The sequence below is a fragment of the Psittacula echo genome (genome assembly GCF_963264785.1).
Source record: "Psittacula echo genome assembly, chromosome: 16".
NCBI classification, from domain to species: domain Eukaryota; kingdom Metazoa; phylum Chordata; class Aves; order Psittaciformes; family Psittacidae; genus Psittacula; species Psittacula echo.
In genome coordinates, this window is record NC_137752.1 from 1,242,148 (window position 1) to 1,261,413 (window position 19,266).

At 59.0% G+C, this 19,266-nt stretch overlaps 2 protein-coding genes across 3 annotated transcripts; one reads left to right on the top strand and one right to left on the bottom strand.

Moving 5' to 3' along the window:
* Window positions 1-1,414: 1,414 nt before the first annotated feature.
* AGPAT2 (1-acylglycerol-3-phosphate O-acyltransferase 2) lies at window positions 1,415-10,070 on the top strand. Of its 2 annotated transcripts, XM_080630957.1 has the most exons (7): window positions 1,415-1,669; window positions 5,399-5,532; window positions 6,049-6,224; window positions 6,409-6,504; window positions 8,067-8,139; window positions 8,415-8,549; window positions 8,660-10,070. In XM_080630957.1, the coding sequence occupies exons 1-7, from the start codon at window positions 1,461-1,463 to the stop codon at window positions 8,716-8,718; spliced, it is 882 nt and encodes a 293-aa protein (XP_080487083.1). In that variant the 5' UTR covers window positions 1,415-1,460; the 3' UTR covers window positions 8,719-10,070. The 2 variants fall into 2 exon arrangements, with proteins under 2 accessions (XP_080487083.1, XP_080487084.1); XM_080630958.1 differs by having other exon boundaries at window positions 8,415-10,070.
* On the bottom strand, window positions 9,852-18,462 carry EGFL7 (EGF like domain multiple 7; the record flags this gene model as incomplete). Its single annotated transcript, XM_080630949.1, has 9 exons — window positions 9,852-9,995; window positions 10,121-10,338; window positions 13,062-13,224; window positions 13,503-13,567; window positions 14,330-14,494; window positions 15,641-15,736; window positions 16,571-16,683; window positions 16,824-16,943; window positions 18,383-18,462. The coding sequence occupies 9 exons, from the start codon at window positions 18,460-18,462 to the stop codon at window positions 9,852-9,854; spliced, it is 1,164 nt and encodes a 387-aa protein (XP_080487075.1).
* Between the last annotated feature and the right edge of the window lie 804 nt (window positions 18,463-19,266).

Consider the following 19,266-nt stretch of genomic DNA (forward strand, 5'->3'; position numbering starts at 1 on the left):
CACCCTTTCTTCTCCTGTCAACAGAGGGGCAAGTCACGAGGATCAGGCAGGATCGCTCGGGGCCCAGCGTGTGCTCAGCTGGAAAGGTCTGGGTGACTTCCCAGGCATATGGTGCTGGCGCGGCGCTGGAGCGGGTGCTCGGAGCAGCCTGCAGCACGCAGGCCGGAGGATTAACCTAATGCTGCGTGGAGATGCTAATACAATCAGGGCTCTCTGTGGCATTAGCAGGAGTCATGAGACCAGCGCTGAGATGTCATTGCCTGGCAGCTGTGGGGAGCACAGCTCAGGGAAGGAGCTCATCCTCTGCTTCAAGCATTCAAGCTGCTGGGGAGCAGGGAAATGCAGTGAGGTCCCCTCTGTTTTGGTGACAGCTCATTTGGGAGCAGCCCGCTGCCCCTGTCTAAGGAAAGCCAAGGAACAAGTGTCCTTTGGAACAGGACAACTCCTTTGCCTTGAGTTTTCTGGGTGCTGGGGATGCTGAGGGGGTGCTGGGGCTGCAGCCTTACCCCAGTGGAGCCGCCGCCACCGGTGGGACTGGGGTTTGGCTCTAAGCGGTGTTGCAAACCCTGTGTGAGTGCCAGCACATGTGCTTTTATCTGCCCTGCCAGCAGGACGCCCACAGAGCGGCGGGGCCTGATCCTGCCCTAACCCCAGCGCCAGCGCGGCGGCCCCGGCCCACTCAGTGTTGTTTGTGCCAGCATCGGGCGCCATGGAGAGTGTAGGCAAGGCGTGGGCAGGGAGATGGGGTGATGGCGATGTGCCACAGCGGAGCCACGCTGACCTCTGCTAGTGCGAACTGTCATGAGAGACCTGGGTACCACACGTGGTGACAGGAGGGACCCAGAACCCCCTCATGGCACCGTGAGGGGATCCCAAAGACCTTCCATGGCACCATGAAAGGACTGAAAACCTCCTCATGGCCCCATGAGGGGACTTCAAAGACCTTCCGTGGCACCATGGACTGAAAACCCCGTCATAGCACCACAAGGGGATCCCAAAAGCCTTCCACAGCACCATGAAGGGACTGAAAACCCCATCATGGCACTATGAGGGGATCCCAAAGACCTTCCATGGCACCACAGACTGAACCCCCCTCATGACAGCGTGAGGGGATCCCACAGACCTTCCACGGCACCACAGAGGGAGTGCAAGCCCTGACATGGCGCCATGAGGGGACTCAAAGCCTCCCCTGGGCTCCATGAGGGGACCAAAACCGCCCCTCACCGGGCCATGGGAGCAGCTGGACCCACGCAGCACAGCGAGGGGACCCCAAACCGCAACAGCGCGGGACCCGCCTGAGGGGAGCGGCGGGGCGGGCCGGGCACGGCCGGGCCGGGGCGGAGCGGAGCAGCCGGGCCCGGGCCGCCCACATAAGGCGGGGTCGGCGCCCGGCGCTCGTCTCGGCGGCGGAGGCGGCAGCGGCGGTTCCTGGGGCTGGGAGCGCGGCCGAGGCCGGCGGCATGGAGCTGGGGTGGCTGCTGTGGGGAGCGGCGGTGCTGCTGCGGGGAGCGGCGGTGCTGCTGCTGCTCCATGTCCTGGCCGAGCTGAGCCCCGCCGTGGGCTTCGCGCTGCGCCTGGGCTGGTACTGCGTGCTGTGTGTCATGGGCTCGCTGCTGGCCGCGCCCGCCTGCCTGCTGCTCAACGGCGGCCGCACCGTCCGCAACATGAGGTGAGCGCGGCCGTACCGGCGGCGGCAGGGCCCGGCGGTGGAGCACAACCCGGGGAGATCGGTTTCAGGCCCAGCCGCTGTGCGCGGAGACGCGGAGGGTGGCGGTGGCCTCCGACACCTCGGTGTGTGCGGATGGAGGCCTCGGTGGTGCCCTCTGGGCTGTGGTGGGGGCTGCGCTGGTGCGGGCCGTGCAGAGAGCCCCGCTGGGGATGGGTGTGATGGGAGCGGGGGTTCTGGGCTGTGAGGATGGCGGCCAGTGCCGTGCTGAGGGGCTGTGCAGCTCTGGGGTGAGCTCCATGACAGCGCTATGCTGGGGGGGGCGTTGGTGCCCTCCCTGCTCCATAGGCTGAGCTGTGCCGGCCGCGCTGCCGCTGCAGGTGATGGTCAGTGCGCTGCCCCCAGCCCGGGGAGATGGAGGTTGTGCTTGTTGCTGGCAGGCCCTGCTCTGTGCGTGTCCTCTGTGGGCTGCTTGTGGCAGTGGTTGAGGAGTGCTGGGGAGCAGCACTGTGAGGGCAGAGCTGGCACAGGAGAGCTTGGGCGCCTTGCTCTGCTCTCCCGCAGGCAGGTTGTTACCTGCTCTAACCATCCAAGTCCAGCTCGAGTTATACGAGTGCCGAGGGAAGTGGAGCCCCATTGCCTGAACACATCCTTTGGATCAAAGGTTGGGCAGCGTTTCAGCTGGTGGAGGTGGACTTTGCTTCACAGTGTGGCTCTGGCAGGCAGGACTCGGGGTGGAGTGAGCGGGGCAGTGCGCGACGTGCTGCCCTGTGGGCTCTGCCCTTCCCGTGGGCTCTCATCCGCCCTGGTGCTGTGAGCCCAGGCGCTGGCAGCAGCAATCTGCCCTGGGATCTCCAGCCTAGCTGCATCTGCAGCCTTGGTTGCCTTGGCTTGCTCAGGAGCAGCTTTCCATTGCACCACCTGCTTTGTAGTTGGGAGATTCTGTGATGGGAGTTAGAGGCATCCCCCCTCCTTCCTCACCCTTAAAGCTTGTAAAATTTGTCTAAACTTAAAGGAACTCTTTGGAAACAAGAGCTCTTTGCGCTGAACAGCTCCTCGTGTTGAAACTTGAGGCTGAATTTAGGCCAGAACCGCCCTTTTCCTGTAACTTAAGCCTGTCATTTCCATGTGCTGGCACTGGCTGATGATGCTGGCTGTGTATGCCAGCCTCTGGGAGGTCTGTGACAGAGGTGATCCAGTGAGCTCCTCATTCCTGCAGGATCCCAGTCTGCTTATTCTAGCTCGGGGAAGGGGTTGGCACAGAGCATGTGCTGGTGGACAGGCAGTGACCACAGCATTGCTGCCAGGTGCAGAACACCCTGTCCTTGCTGTGCTCCTGGCTCTGGTGCCAAGCTGTTGTGACTTGGAAGAGGTTGCCCTCATGTCTGACAGAGATAGACCGTTTATCTAGAGGTGAAACCTCTTGTGAGAGCTTCCTGTCTGGTAAGCACACTGCACTAGTTCTGGAAAATCAGAGGATCCTAACGAGGCCTCTGTCTCAGGCTGTGGAGCAAAGTACGTGGACTCAGGTGGTTTGGATTCACTTAAAAGGCACATTCCCCTCTTGTTTTTCTACTCTTAAGTGCATCAGACTTACAGCTCTCTGCAGCTGTGACTGCCCCAAGTCAGGATCGTTCATACCAGCTGAGAAGCTGCTTGCAGCATTGGAGGGGAGTGGAACCCATGGGCTTAACCACGTGGGTGATGTGGCCCCTCAGCAGGGCCACTGGTGGATCTCTGCTTGCTCCGAGCTCTGCCCCTTCGCCTCTTTCAGCTCATGTCACATCTTGTGCAAGGCAAGGCTGGCTCTGCACTGGCAAGAGGAAGTTGGATGCTTGCTCTTGAGTAATGTGTAACCAGCCTCTGCCGGCAGCTCCTGAGCTGTGTGACTTCCAGAGCAGTGACCTCGTTTTTGGTTGGCAGTTGGGAACCAGGAGAAGTGGGATTTAGGTCAGTCTGGTGTCACAGCATCCCTGTGACCCCACTGATTCCTGTCACCCTGCCTCTCCTCACCTGAGCTGCTCTGTGTAACCTTGCTGCAGGTCCTGGCCACCTCCTGTGTCCCTTCCCTTGGCGTGGCTCTAACCTTTGAGCACCTCTTGATGACAGGGAGTGATAGTGCTGTTACTGAGCTGTATCACCTGCGTGCACTGGCCTGACCTGAACTCCTGTGTCAAAGCTGGCACAGGGATGGTCTGCGTGGCAAGGTGCCCCATGGGGATATGGACCCCACTGTAGGTAGGAGCAAGCTGGGGGAAGGTCACGCTGGCAGAGGTGTGCGGTTGAAGATGTGGAGAATCTCAGGGGGGGATACTTTTTGGAGAGCAGATGCTGGGAGCTGACTGCCAGGCCATGGTGAGGCGCTGGCTGGGTGCTCACCTCCTGCCCTGGGTGACAGGGGTGCTTCCCAGGCTGGGCCTTTCGGTGCGGGAGAGGCTGGCACTGGTCCCTCTGCCTTGTCCTGCAAGGGGGAGAGCTTCAGCCCCTGTTTGCCAGGGAGAAGGAGGGCCCTAAGGCAGGACATCCAGATGCTTGATGGAGGGCAGGTCAGCGCCTGAGTCTGCCCTAGGGGAGAGCTGAGCTGATGGCTGGGGGTTCACGTGCAAGCTCCTCTGCTTCCAGACCTGGCAAATGGCTGTTCCCTGCCCAAAATAGCCCCTGTGTGCTGCCAGCTTCTGGCTGTGTCCTTTGGCCGAGTTGGAAGCTCTCCAGCTCCCACCTGTCTGGGTGGTGTGGGTGGGCCCTGCTCCATGGGCTGGTGACCAGTGCTGGGTGTGCTCAGCAAGGGCATGACTGGTGTCTCCTGCCAGCCCTTGGGCACAGAAGAAGAAAGCTGGGAGCTCTGTGGACAGACCTGTAGATCCACTGGGGAAGTGAACTGACAGGCAGAAAGTGTTTGCTTGAAGATGGGTTTGCCGGGGGCACCTTGCCTGTGCCAAGCTGTGTGGGAGCTTTGTTGCTTTCATCCTTGTGTTGTACAGGGAATTATTTCTTACCTTCACTCTCTTCCCTTCTTGGACTGCCATGGCATCTCATGTTTGTATGGTTAAGCAGCATCTTCCAGCACTGTGAGGAGCAGAACTGGCAGAGCCTTCCTTGGGTGATGGGTGTGCAGGTTAATGCTCATGTGCTGGGGGTGGCAGCTCTGAGGGGAACTGCTGGAACAACGTGTGGGGCTCTGCTGATGGCAGGAGGAAAACATCGGTGGCATCAGAGCAGGCAATAGTCATGGCACAGGGGAAACAAACAGCACCAAATGGGTAGGACTGGCAGCAGGAGGAGTTGTCTGTGATCCAGTGTAGAAACCAGCATCCCTCCCTCCTGGACTTTGGAGGGCTTCCAGCTTGCCCTGTGTGTAGGGCTCTTGCAGCTGCGCTGGGCTGGACTTGCCTCTACCAAAGAGCCCATAGTGAGCCTGGTTGTGAGCTGATGCTGTCAGCTTAAAGGAGATGTGGACTTGGCTATACCAGCCTCAGTTACAATCAGCTTCCCTCAGGCTTCCAGTAAAATTGCCTGGGAATCCAGTAAAACACTGGGAGTGGACAGGGCTTAAAATGCAACTGAAGCACCTTGAGCACATGGAATAGTGCAGGACACACCTGAGTGGACCACAGGGAAGATGGGACCAGGAGGTTCCGTGTCACAGAGGTGCTCTTGTCTCTTTCCACCCACCCTGTGTGTAGCACACCCTGTCACCCCTGCCCTGCTGCTGACTGCTCTTCTCTTCTGCAGAATCATCAAAAATGTGGTCAAGACCTTCAAGTATTTCTTTGGCCTGAGGTTTGAGGTGAAGGGACTGGAAAACTTTGAGGTAGAAGGCCCTGCTATCATTGTGTCCAACCACCAGAGCATCCTCGACATGATGGGTGAGGAGTGGTGGGAGAGAGGGAGCAGTTGTCTTGCTCACCATTAGAAATCCTATTCACATACCCTGGCCAAGCAGCTCCTGCCCGGCCACTCTGGGCTTCTGAGCCCACTGGTCCAGCTCTCCCTGTCAGCGCTGGTGCAGGAAGGGTCTCCCCTCACCCTGAGCAATCACACCCCATGCAGCACCCCAGGTACTCCTCAGCTTCAGGTGCTTCTCAGCTCCCTCTTACACCCCTACCTGATGACAGCCTGGCTGGCCAAGCATGTGTCAGTGTGCTGGAGGGACCCTGCCTCTTGAGGGTCTTGCTATGACCTGCAGCCACCCTGCCCCTGTGATTCTGCTGTGTGCAGAGTCTCCTTCTGCTCTGTTGATGGCAGCAGAAAGAAGCCGATATCGAAACAAGGCACTGCCCTGTCCCTCGTGCTCCCCTCCACACCTCAGATCATGTCTCTCATTCCATCTGGATGCAGGCAGAGGGGTGACTGCTGGGTCTCATCCTCTGCCATCGTGTTAGGGCTGATGGAGGTGCTGCCTGACAACTGTGTCCAGGTGGGCAAGAAGGAGCTGTTGTACACGGGCTTCGTGGGGCTCATCATGTACCTCGGTGGCGTCATCTTCATCAACAGGAAGAGCACCACCAGTGCCAAGATGGTGATGTCAGAGGTGGCAAAGACTATGGTGGCTGAAAACGTGAGTGTGACCATGGTGCTTGGAGGGGTGGCATATGCTGGGCATCTCAGGTGGCATGGGGGGATGTGGCACTCCTGGTGCTGGCTCATCTGCAGCTCTTGGCAAGGCTGGCTGGTGGCTCGGCCAGCAGGAAGGAGCACTTCAAGCGGATTGCTGGAGCGGAGCCTTATCTCTCCATGTGCAGGTGAAGGTGTGGGTGTACCCAGAGGGCACGAGGAACTGCACCGGGGACTTCCTGCCCTTCAAGAAAGGAGCGTTTCATCTTGCTATCCAGGCACAGGTAATGGTGCTGTGCACCTGCTGGGGACCCTGGGAGTTCCGCAGTGGGTGTTGTACACTGGTCATGCAGCGGTGTGGTTCATTTGCTCTCTAGTGAGTTGTTTCACAGCTGAGCTCCTAAGTTAAACCACCTTTAGGTGTCATAAGCACTGCTCAGCAGGACTGGGAGCCTTTTCTATCTCCTGCAGAAGTGACTTGGCCCCTGTGGATGGGTGGCTGCAGACAGTGGAGAAGCTGCCTTGTCGTCTCTGGGGACCCCCCCAGCACTGCAGCCCTGGTGTCCTGTCTGGAGGGCAGAGGTGGGCACAGGCACACTTGTCTCCCTGGCTCTAGGCTTTACAGGTGGCTGCCTGGCAGTGTGGGGTGCAGTGTCCATGCCCTGCTCCTGGGAGCACAGCACAGAGCTCCCTTCTGGCCAGGAGCCCAGTGAGCTCTTGGGGAACCCCAGAGCTGTTGATGCATTTCCCAGTCCCCTAGGATGCAATAGGGTAGTGTTTGTTGATCCAGGATTGTTAATGCTGGTGGTTTAGAGCAACACCTGGGCTTGTTCTGTGTGGAAATAGCTGCTCCCTTCCAGACAGCCTGATGGTACTTCTTTGTTGTGTCTTAAATGCCTTCTCTAAGATGACAAGATCTGGGAGTAGGCAAATTGGCCCTTGGCTGCTGGAGCTGTGGGTGCTCATGGAGGTGGTGCCTGCCTGGGCAGAGCTCCGGGGCAGTGTGCCAAGGATGCTGAAGGCCTGGTGGTGCTGCCTGGGCCACCCTGCTCAGTTCACAGTGCTGGGAGCTGGCTGCCAGTGTGGAGATGGAGGGGATGGGTGCTTTACCTTCCCATGGCCTCATTTCTTGGGGCTGGGATGACCCCAGGCCTGAGGAGAAACTGCTTTCCCTAAGAGAGGTGTTACGGAGAAGGGGAGTAGGTGCCAGATCTGCTGGGTTCGATCGACCCAGCCCAGGGTGTAGCCTGCATCGTACCATTCCTGCTGGGGTGATGCAACCAGGGCAGGGGCTGGCACGAAGGGAGACAGTGGAAAAAGCACCCACCTCTGACACTCCCCCTGAGTCGTGGGCTGTGGATTTTGTCTGTTATCAACACTGAGTCACTGTGCCCTCCTGGGGTGTCTCTGCCCCTGAACCTTCCCTGAAAGCAGCTGGTGACCCTTTGCTCAAAAGCTGAAGGCATGCAAGCTGCCTGCCCCACTCGTGTGCCTGCACAGCAGGGCAAGGCCTGTCAGAATGGGCACCTTCCAAAGTCTGTGGGTCAGAAAATACCTGGATTTGAAGCCTGGCTTGGGACAATTTGCCCAGAGAGCCTGTGCTGACGGGGCTGAAGTGTAACTTGGTCCTAGTGCCCAAATGTCCCCATGCCTTGAGTTGCTGGGAGTAGTTTGGATCTCATTTGAGTCCTGACTGTTCCAGCCTTTGGAAGCGAGTCTTGCCTGTGGGATTGTGTGGTGCCCTCAGTGTCTGACGACTGGGCCAGGTCAGCTCTGCTGCTAATCTCTGGCCTGCCCTGGGCTGCTGCAGTGCAAGTAACTCCTGTTTTTCCTCTTCTTCCCCAAGGTCCCAGTGATCCCTGTGGTGTATTCCTCCTTCACCAGCTTCTATAACCCAAAGAAGAAACTATTTACATCAGGTACCAGAGCCTGAGGGTCTTTACAGTCACTCGGGGACAGGGTTGAAGCCATGCCCAGGGGAGACCTATGGGGGTGGGAGGGAAGCAGAGCTGGGGTGAGCAGGAGGAGTCCCTGTGGAACATGTGTGGAGCCAGTTCAAAGCTCTTGGCAGCAGAATCTGGGCTGGGCTAACTCCAACTGTAATTAAACACTGGGGGATGTTTTGATTTAAAATGGGGCACCACCTCTCCTCCTAACTGGTGTGTGTTCTCATAGGCTCTTCTCTTGTTCCCAGGCAAAATCAAGGTTGAGGTTCTGCCTCCAATCGAGACCAAAGGCCTGACATCAGATGATGTCTCTGACCTTACTGATAGATGTTACCACACCATGAGGGAGACCTTCTTCATGCTGTCAGGCCGTCCAAGCCCAAGTGAGGCAAAGGACTCATCTTAAATGCTTCTCTAGTGGCGTCACCATGTGGTGGTGGCTGAAGGGACCTGTCTGTTGCCAAATCCCGAAGGAACTTCTCTTCCTCTGCAGTGATTTGTCACTCCGGGAACACCATGGACCAGCACGCATGGGTGTCCAGCGAGCACTGAGGTCCCCGTTGAGTGGATTTCTCTTATGGGTTCATTGTCTCCCAATGAAACGTCTCCTTTCTCTGAATTTCTCAGGCATCAAACTTGTGCTACCAAAGGGCTCAATGACCAGAGAGGTGAGTTCCCCAGCTCCTGTGGGCTGACAAGGAGAGCCTGGCTGGCGGCTGGGTTCTGCCTCCTGTGGTCCTGTGGGCTCAGCTGGTGCTGGCCTGGCAGTCGCACAGGCAGCAGTTTGTATCTGCACGACCTTGATGCTGCTCAACCAAGGCTGAGAATCAGGTGAAAATGCAGACCTCGGCTCTCAGCAGCGCAGGGAGCGGGTGTCCCCCCGGGCAGCTGGCACGGTGGAGCTCACAGGGTGTCCCTGGGACAGGGCCTGTCTCTCTGGGGATTGTCCTTGTGTCACAGCGGTGTTTTGTGCTGGGGCTCTGTGTTACTTCTAACTGGAGTCCTTCGCTTCTGAAGGAAGCATCAGGGCTGACAACCTCAGCTGGGGCTGCAGAGGGGAATGTGTGGGGCTGCTCAGCCTCACAGTGTGTTTTCAGGCTTGACTGCCTTGTTTGAACAAGTGCCCTTGTGCAGCAGTGGGGACCTGACCAAGCCAGATGTATGGTGTGGTACAGCCTTGCTGGTTTAGGCCTCTTCTGAACAAAGCCCCATGCTTGTTTCTACCATTCAGAGCCACCAGCTTGTATTTAAAACCTACAGATGTGTCAGCCCTGGGCAAACCTGTGCTCATGGTGACTTGTTTGTGCCGTGCTGGTGGCTCAGCCTGGTCACAGTGGGTGTCCTGGTGCTGTGGTGCCTGCTGCAGATGCAAAGGGCTCTGTTCTGCTCCTTTTGCCACTTGTCATGGTCAGCACTGGCCGAAAGATGGTGCCTGTCTCATATCTTTGCTGATCTCGGTGGATCTGCGGCTCTGCGAGGCTTGCAAAGCTCCTGCAGAGCCACGGGGAGAGTGAGCTGGAGCTGTGACCGGGCCCTGAAGGCTTCAGCTCTCCCTCTGGGGGAAACGGATCCTTTCCCGTTCACATAAAGGGATTTTCCCTGTGCTTTGGGGTGATGGAGGGCTCCTGCATCCCTCGCTGGGAGCTGCACAAGTGGTGATGCTCTCTGCAAAGAGCAAGGCTGGGTCAGGCCTGTGGTTCTGGGGTAACCTTCACCTCTAACTTGGGTTCAGGGAGGCTTTTGCTCTCCTGTTCATGGTGCAGGGTGTAGAACTTTGAGATAAGCTGCCTCGGCCTGCTCAGGTAACCAATGCAGATGGCTTTTGCAGCCTGCATTGGTGGAATTGCAGTTACACGACATTTGGGGGTTAAAGCCTCCACTGGGAAAGGCAGGGAATTCCTGTAACTGGGAGCTGGGGCTGGGGGGGCTTTATTGGAGGGGCCTTAACAAGTACAGACTCAGGGGTCAGACCCGCTGCAGCCGGGTCAGGGTGGGAGGATGGGAACTGAACCAGCACTTTGTAAGTGGCAGATAAGGGGCTGTCACAGAGGGTCCTGAGGGGAACAGTGTCCGCTGAGGGACCTGCAGCCTCGTCCCCAGGAAGAGGGAGCAGTGCCTCTGTGTGCAGTTTCTGCTGTTCACTTTTAATTGGGGTGACAATGATGTTATGTGCTTTAAAGAGAAAAAAATAACGAAGTACACCTTTGGTTATTTAAATAAAGGAGAGTCCTGGTCGTGTGTGGGAGCTGCGGGAGGAGGGCTGCTGTGGGACTGGGAGAGTGCTCACTGCTTTGTGCAGAGGGGTTTGGTGACTGAGGGGTGGTGGCAGGGCCCTGTCCCAATGGGCAGAAGGGCTGAGCTGCTGCCCCCCAGCCCCACACCAAGCCATGGACCAGGAGGGACCTCTCCTGAGGAAGAGGAAGGTGGTGCTTGTGTGGCTGGAGCTCTCCTCCAATCCAGGCCCTGGAGCAAGCACCTTCCCCACCAGTGAGGATCCCGCCGCCTTGGTGCATGCCCAGGAGCCTGTATTTGGTTACAACCCCTGCAGCTCCACTCCAGGCAGGTAGGGAAGTGTGGTACCAGGTCGGTCCCCTCTGCTCTGCTGTACCAGTGTCCCTGGGCTTGAGCAAACAGTGCTGGGGAGGTGGGGGGGGGTGTGTGTGTGTGCCATGGGGCTGACAGCTGCTGTTGGGTCTGGGAGAGGCTGGCTCTGTCAACAGCCTGTGCTTGTGCCAGTGTAAACACCTCAGTCCCCTGTCCAGGCCTGCAGGGAACTGTCCCTCCCTCCCTGTCCTCACCACGAGTGGCACGGGCTTGCCCCTGTCTGCTCTGTGCTCGCAATGGGAGTGACACAGGGAAAGGTTTTCTATTAAAACGGGTAAAACCAGCCTCTGTGCCTACAGGTGGAAGCATTGCCCTTGTGTCCCTTTAGGGCACAAGGGAAGGTGCAGAGAACAGCAAGCAGGAGCAAGTAAGCTGAGGGCAAGCTGCTGGAGATACTGTGCCAAGAAGCAGTGACCAGGCCACCTCCAGTGCTTGAGGCTGGTCCCAGAGAGCAGAACAGAGGCCAGGGGGATGGGCTCCTACTCCCTGTACCCCACCAGCGATTGGCTGCACTTACCCCTGCCATGGTGCCTGGCTTGGGGCTGCCCCTCTTCACAACCCTTTGTGGCCACAGTCCCCCAGCCACAGGACTTGTCCCCAGTTGTGCAGGTAGGAGCAGCTCTTTGCCATGGGGCGGGCAGCACAACCCGCCCTGTGCTCAGTGTGGTGCTGAGTGAAGAGTGAAGCACAGCCCAGTGCAGACTCTGGCACAGGCACTCGTGGCACACGGGAAGGGGTTTATTTTCTGCTCTGCACTGGAAGGGGTGAGATGCTGAGGGTGCAGAGTCCAGTTTGGAAGTAACTGCATGACCTCTGCTAAGGTGAGCTGGGAGAGAGAATGCAGATGCTGGTGGGAAAGCAGCCCTCTCCTGTCACCCTGTGCCTTCCTGCAGGTGATGTGGCTTCGTCCCCAGCCTGGGGCTGCAGAGTGAGGTATGAGCTGTGGCTGCACTCGGCTCGCTCCAGTTCCTCGGTGCTCGCTAGAGTTCATTCTTGCAGGAACCTGGGAAGAAGGACAAACAAGCAGCAGTGGTGTCAGCCTGGGTTGGGTTGGTCTCCTTCCCCACTGCTTCCCGCTGCTGCACTGGGGTCATTCAGCCTCGGACAAGGCCTGACCTTGTGCCTTTGCTGGTGCCTTAAAAGAGAAAATGGGGTTTATTCCTTACACACATCCCCACGGGGCAGATAATGGGAGCGTGCAGGGGTGCCTCAGCTTCACAAGGCACAGAAAGTGTGGTTCTGAGCTCCATGGGATGCCCTGCAGGCCCCAGTGCTCGCTGGAGCACTAAAGGACAGTCCTGGGTCCTCCAGGGACTTCCAGGACCAGGAGAGGGACAAAACCAAGTTTTGCTTGCTGGGCCAGGCTTGGCAGAAGTTAATTCCAGGACCTGGGAGTCATCCCTTGGACTAAATCCATGTCACCTTGTGATAGTGCTCACATTCCTCGGCTGTCACTAATGATATGGACAGGGCACTACTGGTTCTGATGATTGCCCCTTCCTGAAGTGGTTTCTAAGTGTCTGATTGCTGCCACTTGGTCTTCAAACAGGTTCTTTGAAGTCTTTTCTCGCTAAGCTATTACTGCAAGCAGTGACCTGGGATGGCTCTGCCCTCAAACAGTTTCCTCTCAAGCCTTTGCGAGCACCGGGGCTAGTTTCTGGGCTTGTTTGACTGCAGTTAATGTGCAAAGGAGCTGCCTATTGAAACAGTGGCCAAGCTGCAGGGAGCTCGGGGCCATGCAGGGATGGGCAGGACCCCCTGTCCTCAGCCCTTTCACCCATGACAGCTCTCACCAGGGTCTCTTCTTCAGAGTCTGCTACTTGGGGACCCTCCCTGATCCATGGACTTCAAAGGGAAATGTCTGAACCTTCCCAGGCTCGTAAATCTGCCTCCTCCTGCGCTCCCTGACCCTTCCTGGTGGACTTGGGGGCTGTTCCTTTCCTCAGAGCTGGGGTTTCTCTTCTAAGGGCTGAGTGACAGCAGCACAGGAAGGGAACAGCCGCCCAGTGCGGGACGTGACCACTGCTTCTGCCCCAGAGCCACGTTCTCACGTGCCAGTCTTGGGACTGCTGGCTGCTATGGGGGCACTCAGATGGTGCAGCCACAGAACCAGCTCTGAAATGGAGCTAATGGGCTGCTTGTGTTCATCTGCCATTAATTACAGGCTGCTGAGCTGGAGGGAGACAGAGATGCAGAGTGGCACATGTGTTCCTGATCGCGCTGGTCTCATCTGCTCCCCCGGGGCCAGGGTGGGAGCAGTGAGATGCTCCAGCCCTGCTCCAGGCACTCACACGTCTCCAGCCGCTCCTCAAGGAAGGAGATCTGCTCGCTCAGGGACTCGATCCTGTCCAGCTGCTGCAGGGAGTGGGACAAGCGGCTGATGGGGTCTGCGCCGACGTCCTCGGGCACGGAAAGCATGAGGTTGTGGAAGGGGGCCAGCACCAGCTGCAGCTTCTGCGGGGAGAAGGGAAGCCCTGAGCCCGTCCCCATGGGGTGCAGCACCCACCAACCACTCAGGGGCTTTGGTTGCGTTCAAAGGGCTGTGGGGCTGGAACTGCTGGAGCCCAGTGGGGGTCCCGCAGCATCTGAGCCCAGTGGGAAGTTATAAATAGAGCCAGGATGGAGGGAAACCCCAGCTGCAGCAGCCCAGGGAGGGAGCGGGCTGAGAGCGGCCTCGAGCTGCACCGGGGTAGTGAGGACACGGCAGGGAGGGTTCGTGCTGCAGGTTTTACCTGCTCCAGCGCTTCCACTCTGCTCCTCAGCTCGTTCATTTCTTCCTTCACTTCACTGGGGGGACCTGAGAAAGGGACCAGGAGAAGCTCAGTGAGACAATGCCCATTGCCTGAGGTGAAGGGGAAGGTGCTGGGCAGCGAACGTGCTGCAGGGCTCAGGCCAAGCTCTGGTGCCTTCCACTCCCCCTCTAATGAGCCCCTGGGCTCAGTCCCTGGAGCATCATTTGGATCCAGCACCTGCTCCAAGCACTGATCCTGGCCTGCTGCTGACAGGCACGAGCCTCTGCTTGCTGCTGGGTACCTGCAACAAAGCGGGATGTTTTCAGGCAATGGGGTGATGCTTAAAGGACAAGACGTGGTGAAACCCAGCCTTCCGTGCCCGTGTCAGACCAGCCAGCACCAGGGTCTGCCCCTGGGCCGGGGACGCAGGCGGGTGGCTTGTGGGACCCGTGCAGACGTGCCCTGCTCTCCAGGCGTGCGCTGCCTGTGCTGGCCCTGGCGCATTATTACTCACGGTACGAGTTTGAAGTGTCACAGCGCGTACCAAAAGTAATAATGGGCCATCACCAGCGGCGCTGCTGCTCCTCGTGCTGCAGGTACCCTGCGGAAGGGATGGTGATGATGATGATGGTGATGGAAGGAACAGCCACATCCCAGGCACCACAACCCATGGCCAGGCTCTGTCACCCTTGCAGAGAGGCAGGGGCTGGATGTGTGTGCAGGGAGGTTGGTTGGGTGGCAGAGGTCACCAAGAATAAAGCCGAGAGGCTCTGGCTGCCCTGGGGTGCTGGGTGTTAACCCCAGCTCCCACTGAAGGGGGACGTTACCTGCGTGGCTGAAGGCTCCTGGCTCCGGCGCTGGTACCAGGGGCTGGCAGCTCTTGCGGTCGGCAGAGAGGCTGAAGCCGTCCCGGCAGGCGCAGTGGAAGCTCCCGGCTGTGTTGAGGCAGAGTTGGCTGCACCCATGGCTCTGCCCGGCGCACTCATCCACGTCTGAAACCAGAGGTGCGGCTCAGGGTGCTGCTGGGTGCGCACGGGGCGAGGGGCACCGTGGCTCAGCCATGCACAGGGTTGGGGATCCAATGGGACTGCACTGAGCTGGTGTTGGTGCTGGGTGCAGCCCTGGGTGCTCTCAGCACTGCAGGGTCTGAGCACGAGGCCCCCCAGCACCCGGGGCAGCCTCTCCCCTTGCCCCAGGCTGGAGTAAACCTGCACTAACCCCAGTGGGACCCTGTCCCCTGCCCTCAGAAGAGCCCAACCCGGGAGCTGTACCCGAGCTCCCAGCCCCGCGCAGGCAGCGCTCAGCTCTCATCCCGGATTTACGGCCGGGGTTCTGGCTCCAGCCGGCCGTGGCGAGGAGCTCGCGGCCCCCGCCGTGTGTTCAGAGCCCATCACGGGGCAGTTACTGAAGCTGTTCCCACAGCGCAGGAGTTGCTGAGCCGCTTCCCACGCCCGGAGAAGCTGTTTTAGGCACTGGGAAAACGCTTCCCCCCCGCGCTGGAGCCGGCGCTGTCAGCGCTGAGCTCAGCCCAGCGTGGTCAATGCCCCCCGCCCCTGCTCCGCCTTAGGGAGGCCGTGCAACGCCGTGGCACTGGTTTGCACCACGCTGCCCATGTCCCTGTCTTCTGGTGAGGAGCTGCTCTGGAGCTGGGCGCCTGCCGCTCATCAGGCTCCCTTCCCCTCCATCCCTGGGTGTTTTCAGTTCACAGGTTTGGTCTCTGCACCAAAGTGGGGGTTTACAAAGCCTGGGAGATGGGGTCGTTACAAACACACCGTCTCAGGCCACCCCACAATGTAAGGGCTGCTCTGCAGAACCACGGCAGAGCCTGTGCTCGCACTGACCCCGCACAGAGCAGCGCTGGATGCCAGCGGTGACACACGAGGGCTGGGAGCCCTGGGGCAGCCCGAGGGAGGTCAGAGCTCCCCCGGGAGCTGAGCTTCCCGTCCCTTCCCGGCCAGAGCACCCGGCACCACTGCCCTGGAGCGGGACGTGGTGTGCGGAGGGGCAACACCGTGGTCTCTGCTCTTCTCTGAGCACCAGGCAGGTCCTGGTCCCTGTCCCACACCAAGGGCTGGGTCTGGGGGCTGAGGGGCTCTGGAGCCCCCCGGCCGCACTGGTGCCCCCAGCCCAGCCCCTACCTGTCTGGCACGCTCGTCCGGTCCAGCCGGGGGGGCAGACGCATCTGCCGGGGAGGGCGCAGGTCCCACCGTGCTGGCACGGCCCCGAGCACAGAGCTGAGGGACAGAAAACAACCACAGCATCACCGGCAGCACCAATGAGCCCCTGTGTCCAACCTGGCCTTGAGCACTGCCAGGGATGGGGCAGCCACAGCTTCTCTGGGCACCCTGGGCCAGCGCCTCAGCACCCTCACAGGGAAGAGCTTCTGCCTAAGAGCTCATCTCAGTCTCCCCTCTGGCAAGTTAAAGCCATTCCCCTTGGCCTGTCCCTACAGGCCCTTGTCCCAAGCCCCTCTCCAGGTTTCCTGCAGCCCCTTTAGGCAGTGGAGCTGCTCTCAGGTCTCCCCTTCAGGAGCCTTCTCTTCTCCAGGCTGAACCAGCCCAGCTCTCTCAGCCTGGCTCCGTAGGAGAGCAGGATAAACGGAATAGGATGAGCAGGACCTTGGGATGCAGCGTGGAGAAGGGCCAAGGCACCTGCAGGCAGCACAGCAGGAAGGAGAAAGGCTGATGGGCATGGGCTGGGGATGGACTATTTGCTGGTGCGCTCTGCATTTGGTTTGTGCCTCCTGAAAGCATTTCTCTTCCATTACTGCTGGTTTGTACGGAAAGGAGTTACTCATTTTATTTATCCTCTGGTAACTCGAAAGGTAATAAGTGATCCCAAAGGAAAAATGCCTGCGAGGCAGCAGGGGAAGGCTGGGAGTTAATCAGAAATTGAACAGCATCTGGTTGTGATGCCAGAAATGTAAACGCTTCCCTACAGGGAGGCTCTGCCTGAGGGGCAGTGCTGGTAACTGAGGGAGAGCCGCATCCAGGACCATGAGCTGCCTGGCTCGTGGGGCCTGGGGTAAGGATGAGCACAGGCACCGGGGTGTCACAGCAGCATCTTACCTCTATTGCAGCCGAGTGCGTGTCCATCAGCCCTGCTCCAGCCGGGACAGCACGAGGCCACGGGCTGCGGCAGCTGCCTGTACACTTGCCGGTAGGCAACCCTGTAGATGGTCCTGCAAGGCAAGGATGGGGCTGAGCATCTCCCCCAAGCACCCATTCCTGCGGGCTGGGAGCCCCTTCCCCATGGATCAAGGCAGGATTCCCCCCCCCCCCCCAGCCAGGATGGGGTCCATGCTGCAGGCAGCATCCTCACCTGTACGTGCTGCAGAGGTGGCCCTGGCAGGTGGTGAGGTAGGGCTGGTACACGGGCTGCACGTGGGACTCGGTGTAGGCAACCGCGCGGCTCCTCGGCCCCATGGCACAGACCCTGCGGCTGAGCAGAGCGGATGGGTCAGACACTGCTGGGCCCCGCGCGCCCATCCTGCGCTTACAGCATCCCCTCCCCTCCGAGCACCATGGACACGGCAGTGCCCGATCCACCAGTGACCGGGAGGGGACCTCAGGCTTCAACCCTTGGGGCTGCTCGGACTCTTCCTCCCCTCGGACCCGTCCTGGGGGAGCCGCGGAGCCGGTACCTAGGGGGGATTTACCCAGAGCAGTTCTTCCATCCATCGCCTCCCTGCCCCTGAAATCACTCACTTTATGGGAGGACTTTTCCTTTCTGAGACTTTTACATTCCACAGATGTGCTCACCAGGAGATTAATGATTCCACAGGGAGGGTCAGGCTCACCGAGGAAAAGCAGAGGCCAGAGGGAACTCTCCCTGCAGCCTCCCTGAGGTAACGGTGATCTGCTCAAAACTCCCCCCAGGTTCACAGCCAAGGGGGTCTTAGTTAAAGATTCCCTTTTTCCAGCATTTTCCAGCCCCAGCAGCTCAGCCCCACTGAGCTCCTCTGCTGACCCAGCCTCCCAGCCCAATTAGAGACTGAAATAAAAGCCTGGGAATTAGCATGGCCATCAGATGGCTTCCATTAACTCCAGAAGCTCCCCTCAGCCTCGCAGGGTGATGCTATAGAAGATGCAGGTTTTAAATGGCAATTGTTTGTTTGCAGATGTAGGATAAAGCTCCAGCTCAGGCTGTGCTTCAGCCACCACTAGAATGGAAAAGCTTTAACGCCAGAGGAGAGGGTTTCAGTGCAAAACCAAACTCTGCAGACAATGAGCAGTGTCTGGGGTGGGTGTTGAGCTCCTGCTCCTTTTGGCCAGAGATGAAACCAAACTCTGGGTTCCCTCTGACCCGGTGGGAATGAAGCTGCCCAGGCTGTGCTGGGATCCAGGGCACTGAATTGGACTCATGTCCCAGGAAGGGGAATCACTGGAGCTGCGAGCATCAGGCTCACAGAACCATGGACCACAGCGAGCAACAACCCACGGGGGCTTTCTGTGCCTGGACAGGGCATCCCCTGAGAGCTGGGATGCTGCATCCTCCTCTGATGGCTTGTTTCGAAGGCGATTGGTGTGACAATGAGATTGCACAGGTAATTCTGTGGAGGATGTGCTTGAAAGAGACAATAACAATGCATGGACAGCTCAGGGCCTGATGAGGTTTAGCGTCTGTGCCCCCTGCGAGCAGCTAAACAGAATCAGAGCATTTCCTCTGAGAGGCTTCTTCTCTCTAGCGGCAAAGCAGACAAGGAGAGAAGGGCTGCGGAGCCCCGGCTGCCTCGGGAGGGATCCCAGAGCCCTCTCCCACGTCCACACCGGCCCGGAGCTGCCATGGGCTCAGCAGGGCTCACGTCCCCCGGGGAGGCTGCACCTCGCTGCGCCACGCAGATGGGCACACACGGGAGGTGCAGGCAGCGCGGGGCTTACCCTGCCCGGGCCAGCCCGGCCGCGCCGGTCACGCTGAGGGCGAGGAGGAGTCCGAGGAGGAGGCAGCCGGCGCGGGGCATGTCCCGTCCCTGCCGCTGCGCCCCGGGCTGCGCGGCACCACCCAGTCTGGCTCCGGTGGGAAGCGCTGGCTCCTACCGCATGTCGGGTCCTGCAGCCGGGATCCCTGCAGCGAGACAAGAGCAGGGTGAGCGCACGGCATCCACCCCACCGGGGACAGCCGATGGGGATCCGCGCGGGGTCAGAGGGATGGCGCTGGGTGGACACAGGAGGGCTGGGGCAGAAGCATGCTTCCGGGTGGTATGTGCCAAAGCACAGGGCCATTGCCAAGTTGAACCCCAGTGGGTGGGTGCTCCTCCAGGACAAACCCGCTTTGCCCCATGCGTTTAAGCCATGGCAGTGATTATCCCCTGGGCACACCAGGCTCAGAACACAGGGGATGCTCTCATGGCACCAGGGGCCACGCTGCTGCTTGTCGGGTGGCAGGGAGGAGACCTGTGCCACATGAAACACGCTGCCAACTCCAGGCAGGGAGAGCAAAACAATGGCCCCTAATTTCTTAATCCATAGAGCATTGTAGAGCTGCATTTTCCCACCACATAACGCTGAAATCTGATCTTCTCATTAAAATACAAGCTCTCGCCAGAGAAAAGGGCTGTGAGGGGCGAATGTACCGTCTGCAGAGCCAGTACTGACCGAGTCACACATAGAGAGGCTTTGATTCTCTAGCAGAGGACACATGAAACAAGGCTGAAGAAGGTCACAAACAATATCCAATTTAAACAGTATCCAGTTTAAACAATACCCAATTAAACAGTATCTAACTTAAACAAAACACTTGGCCTCCGGATGGCAGCAGTTACAGG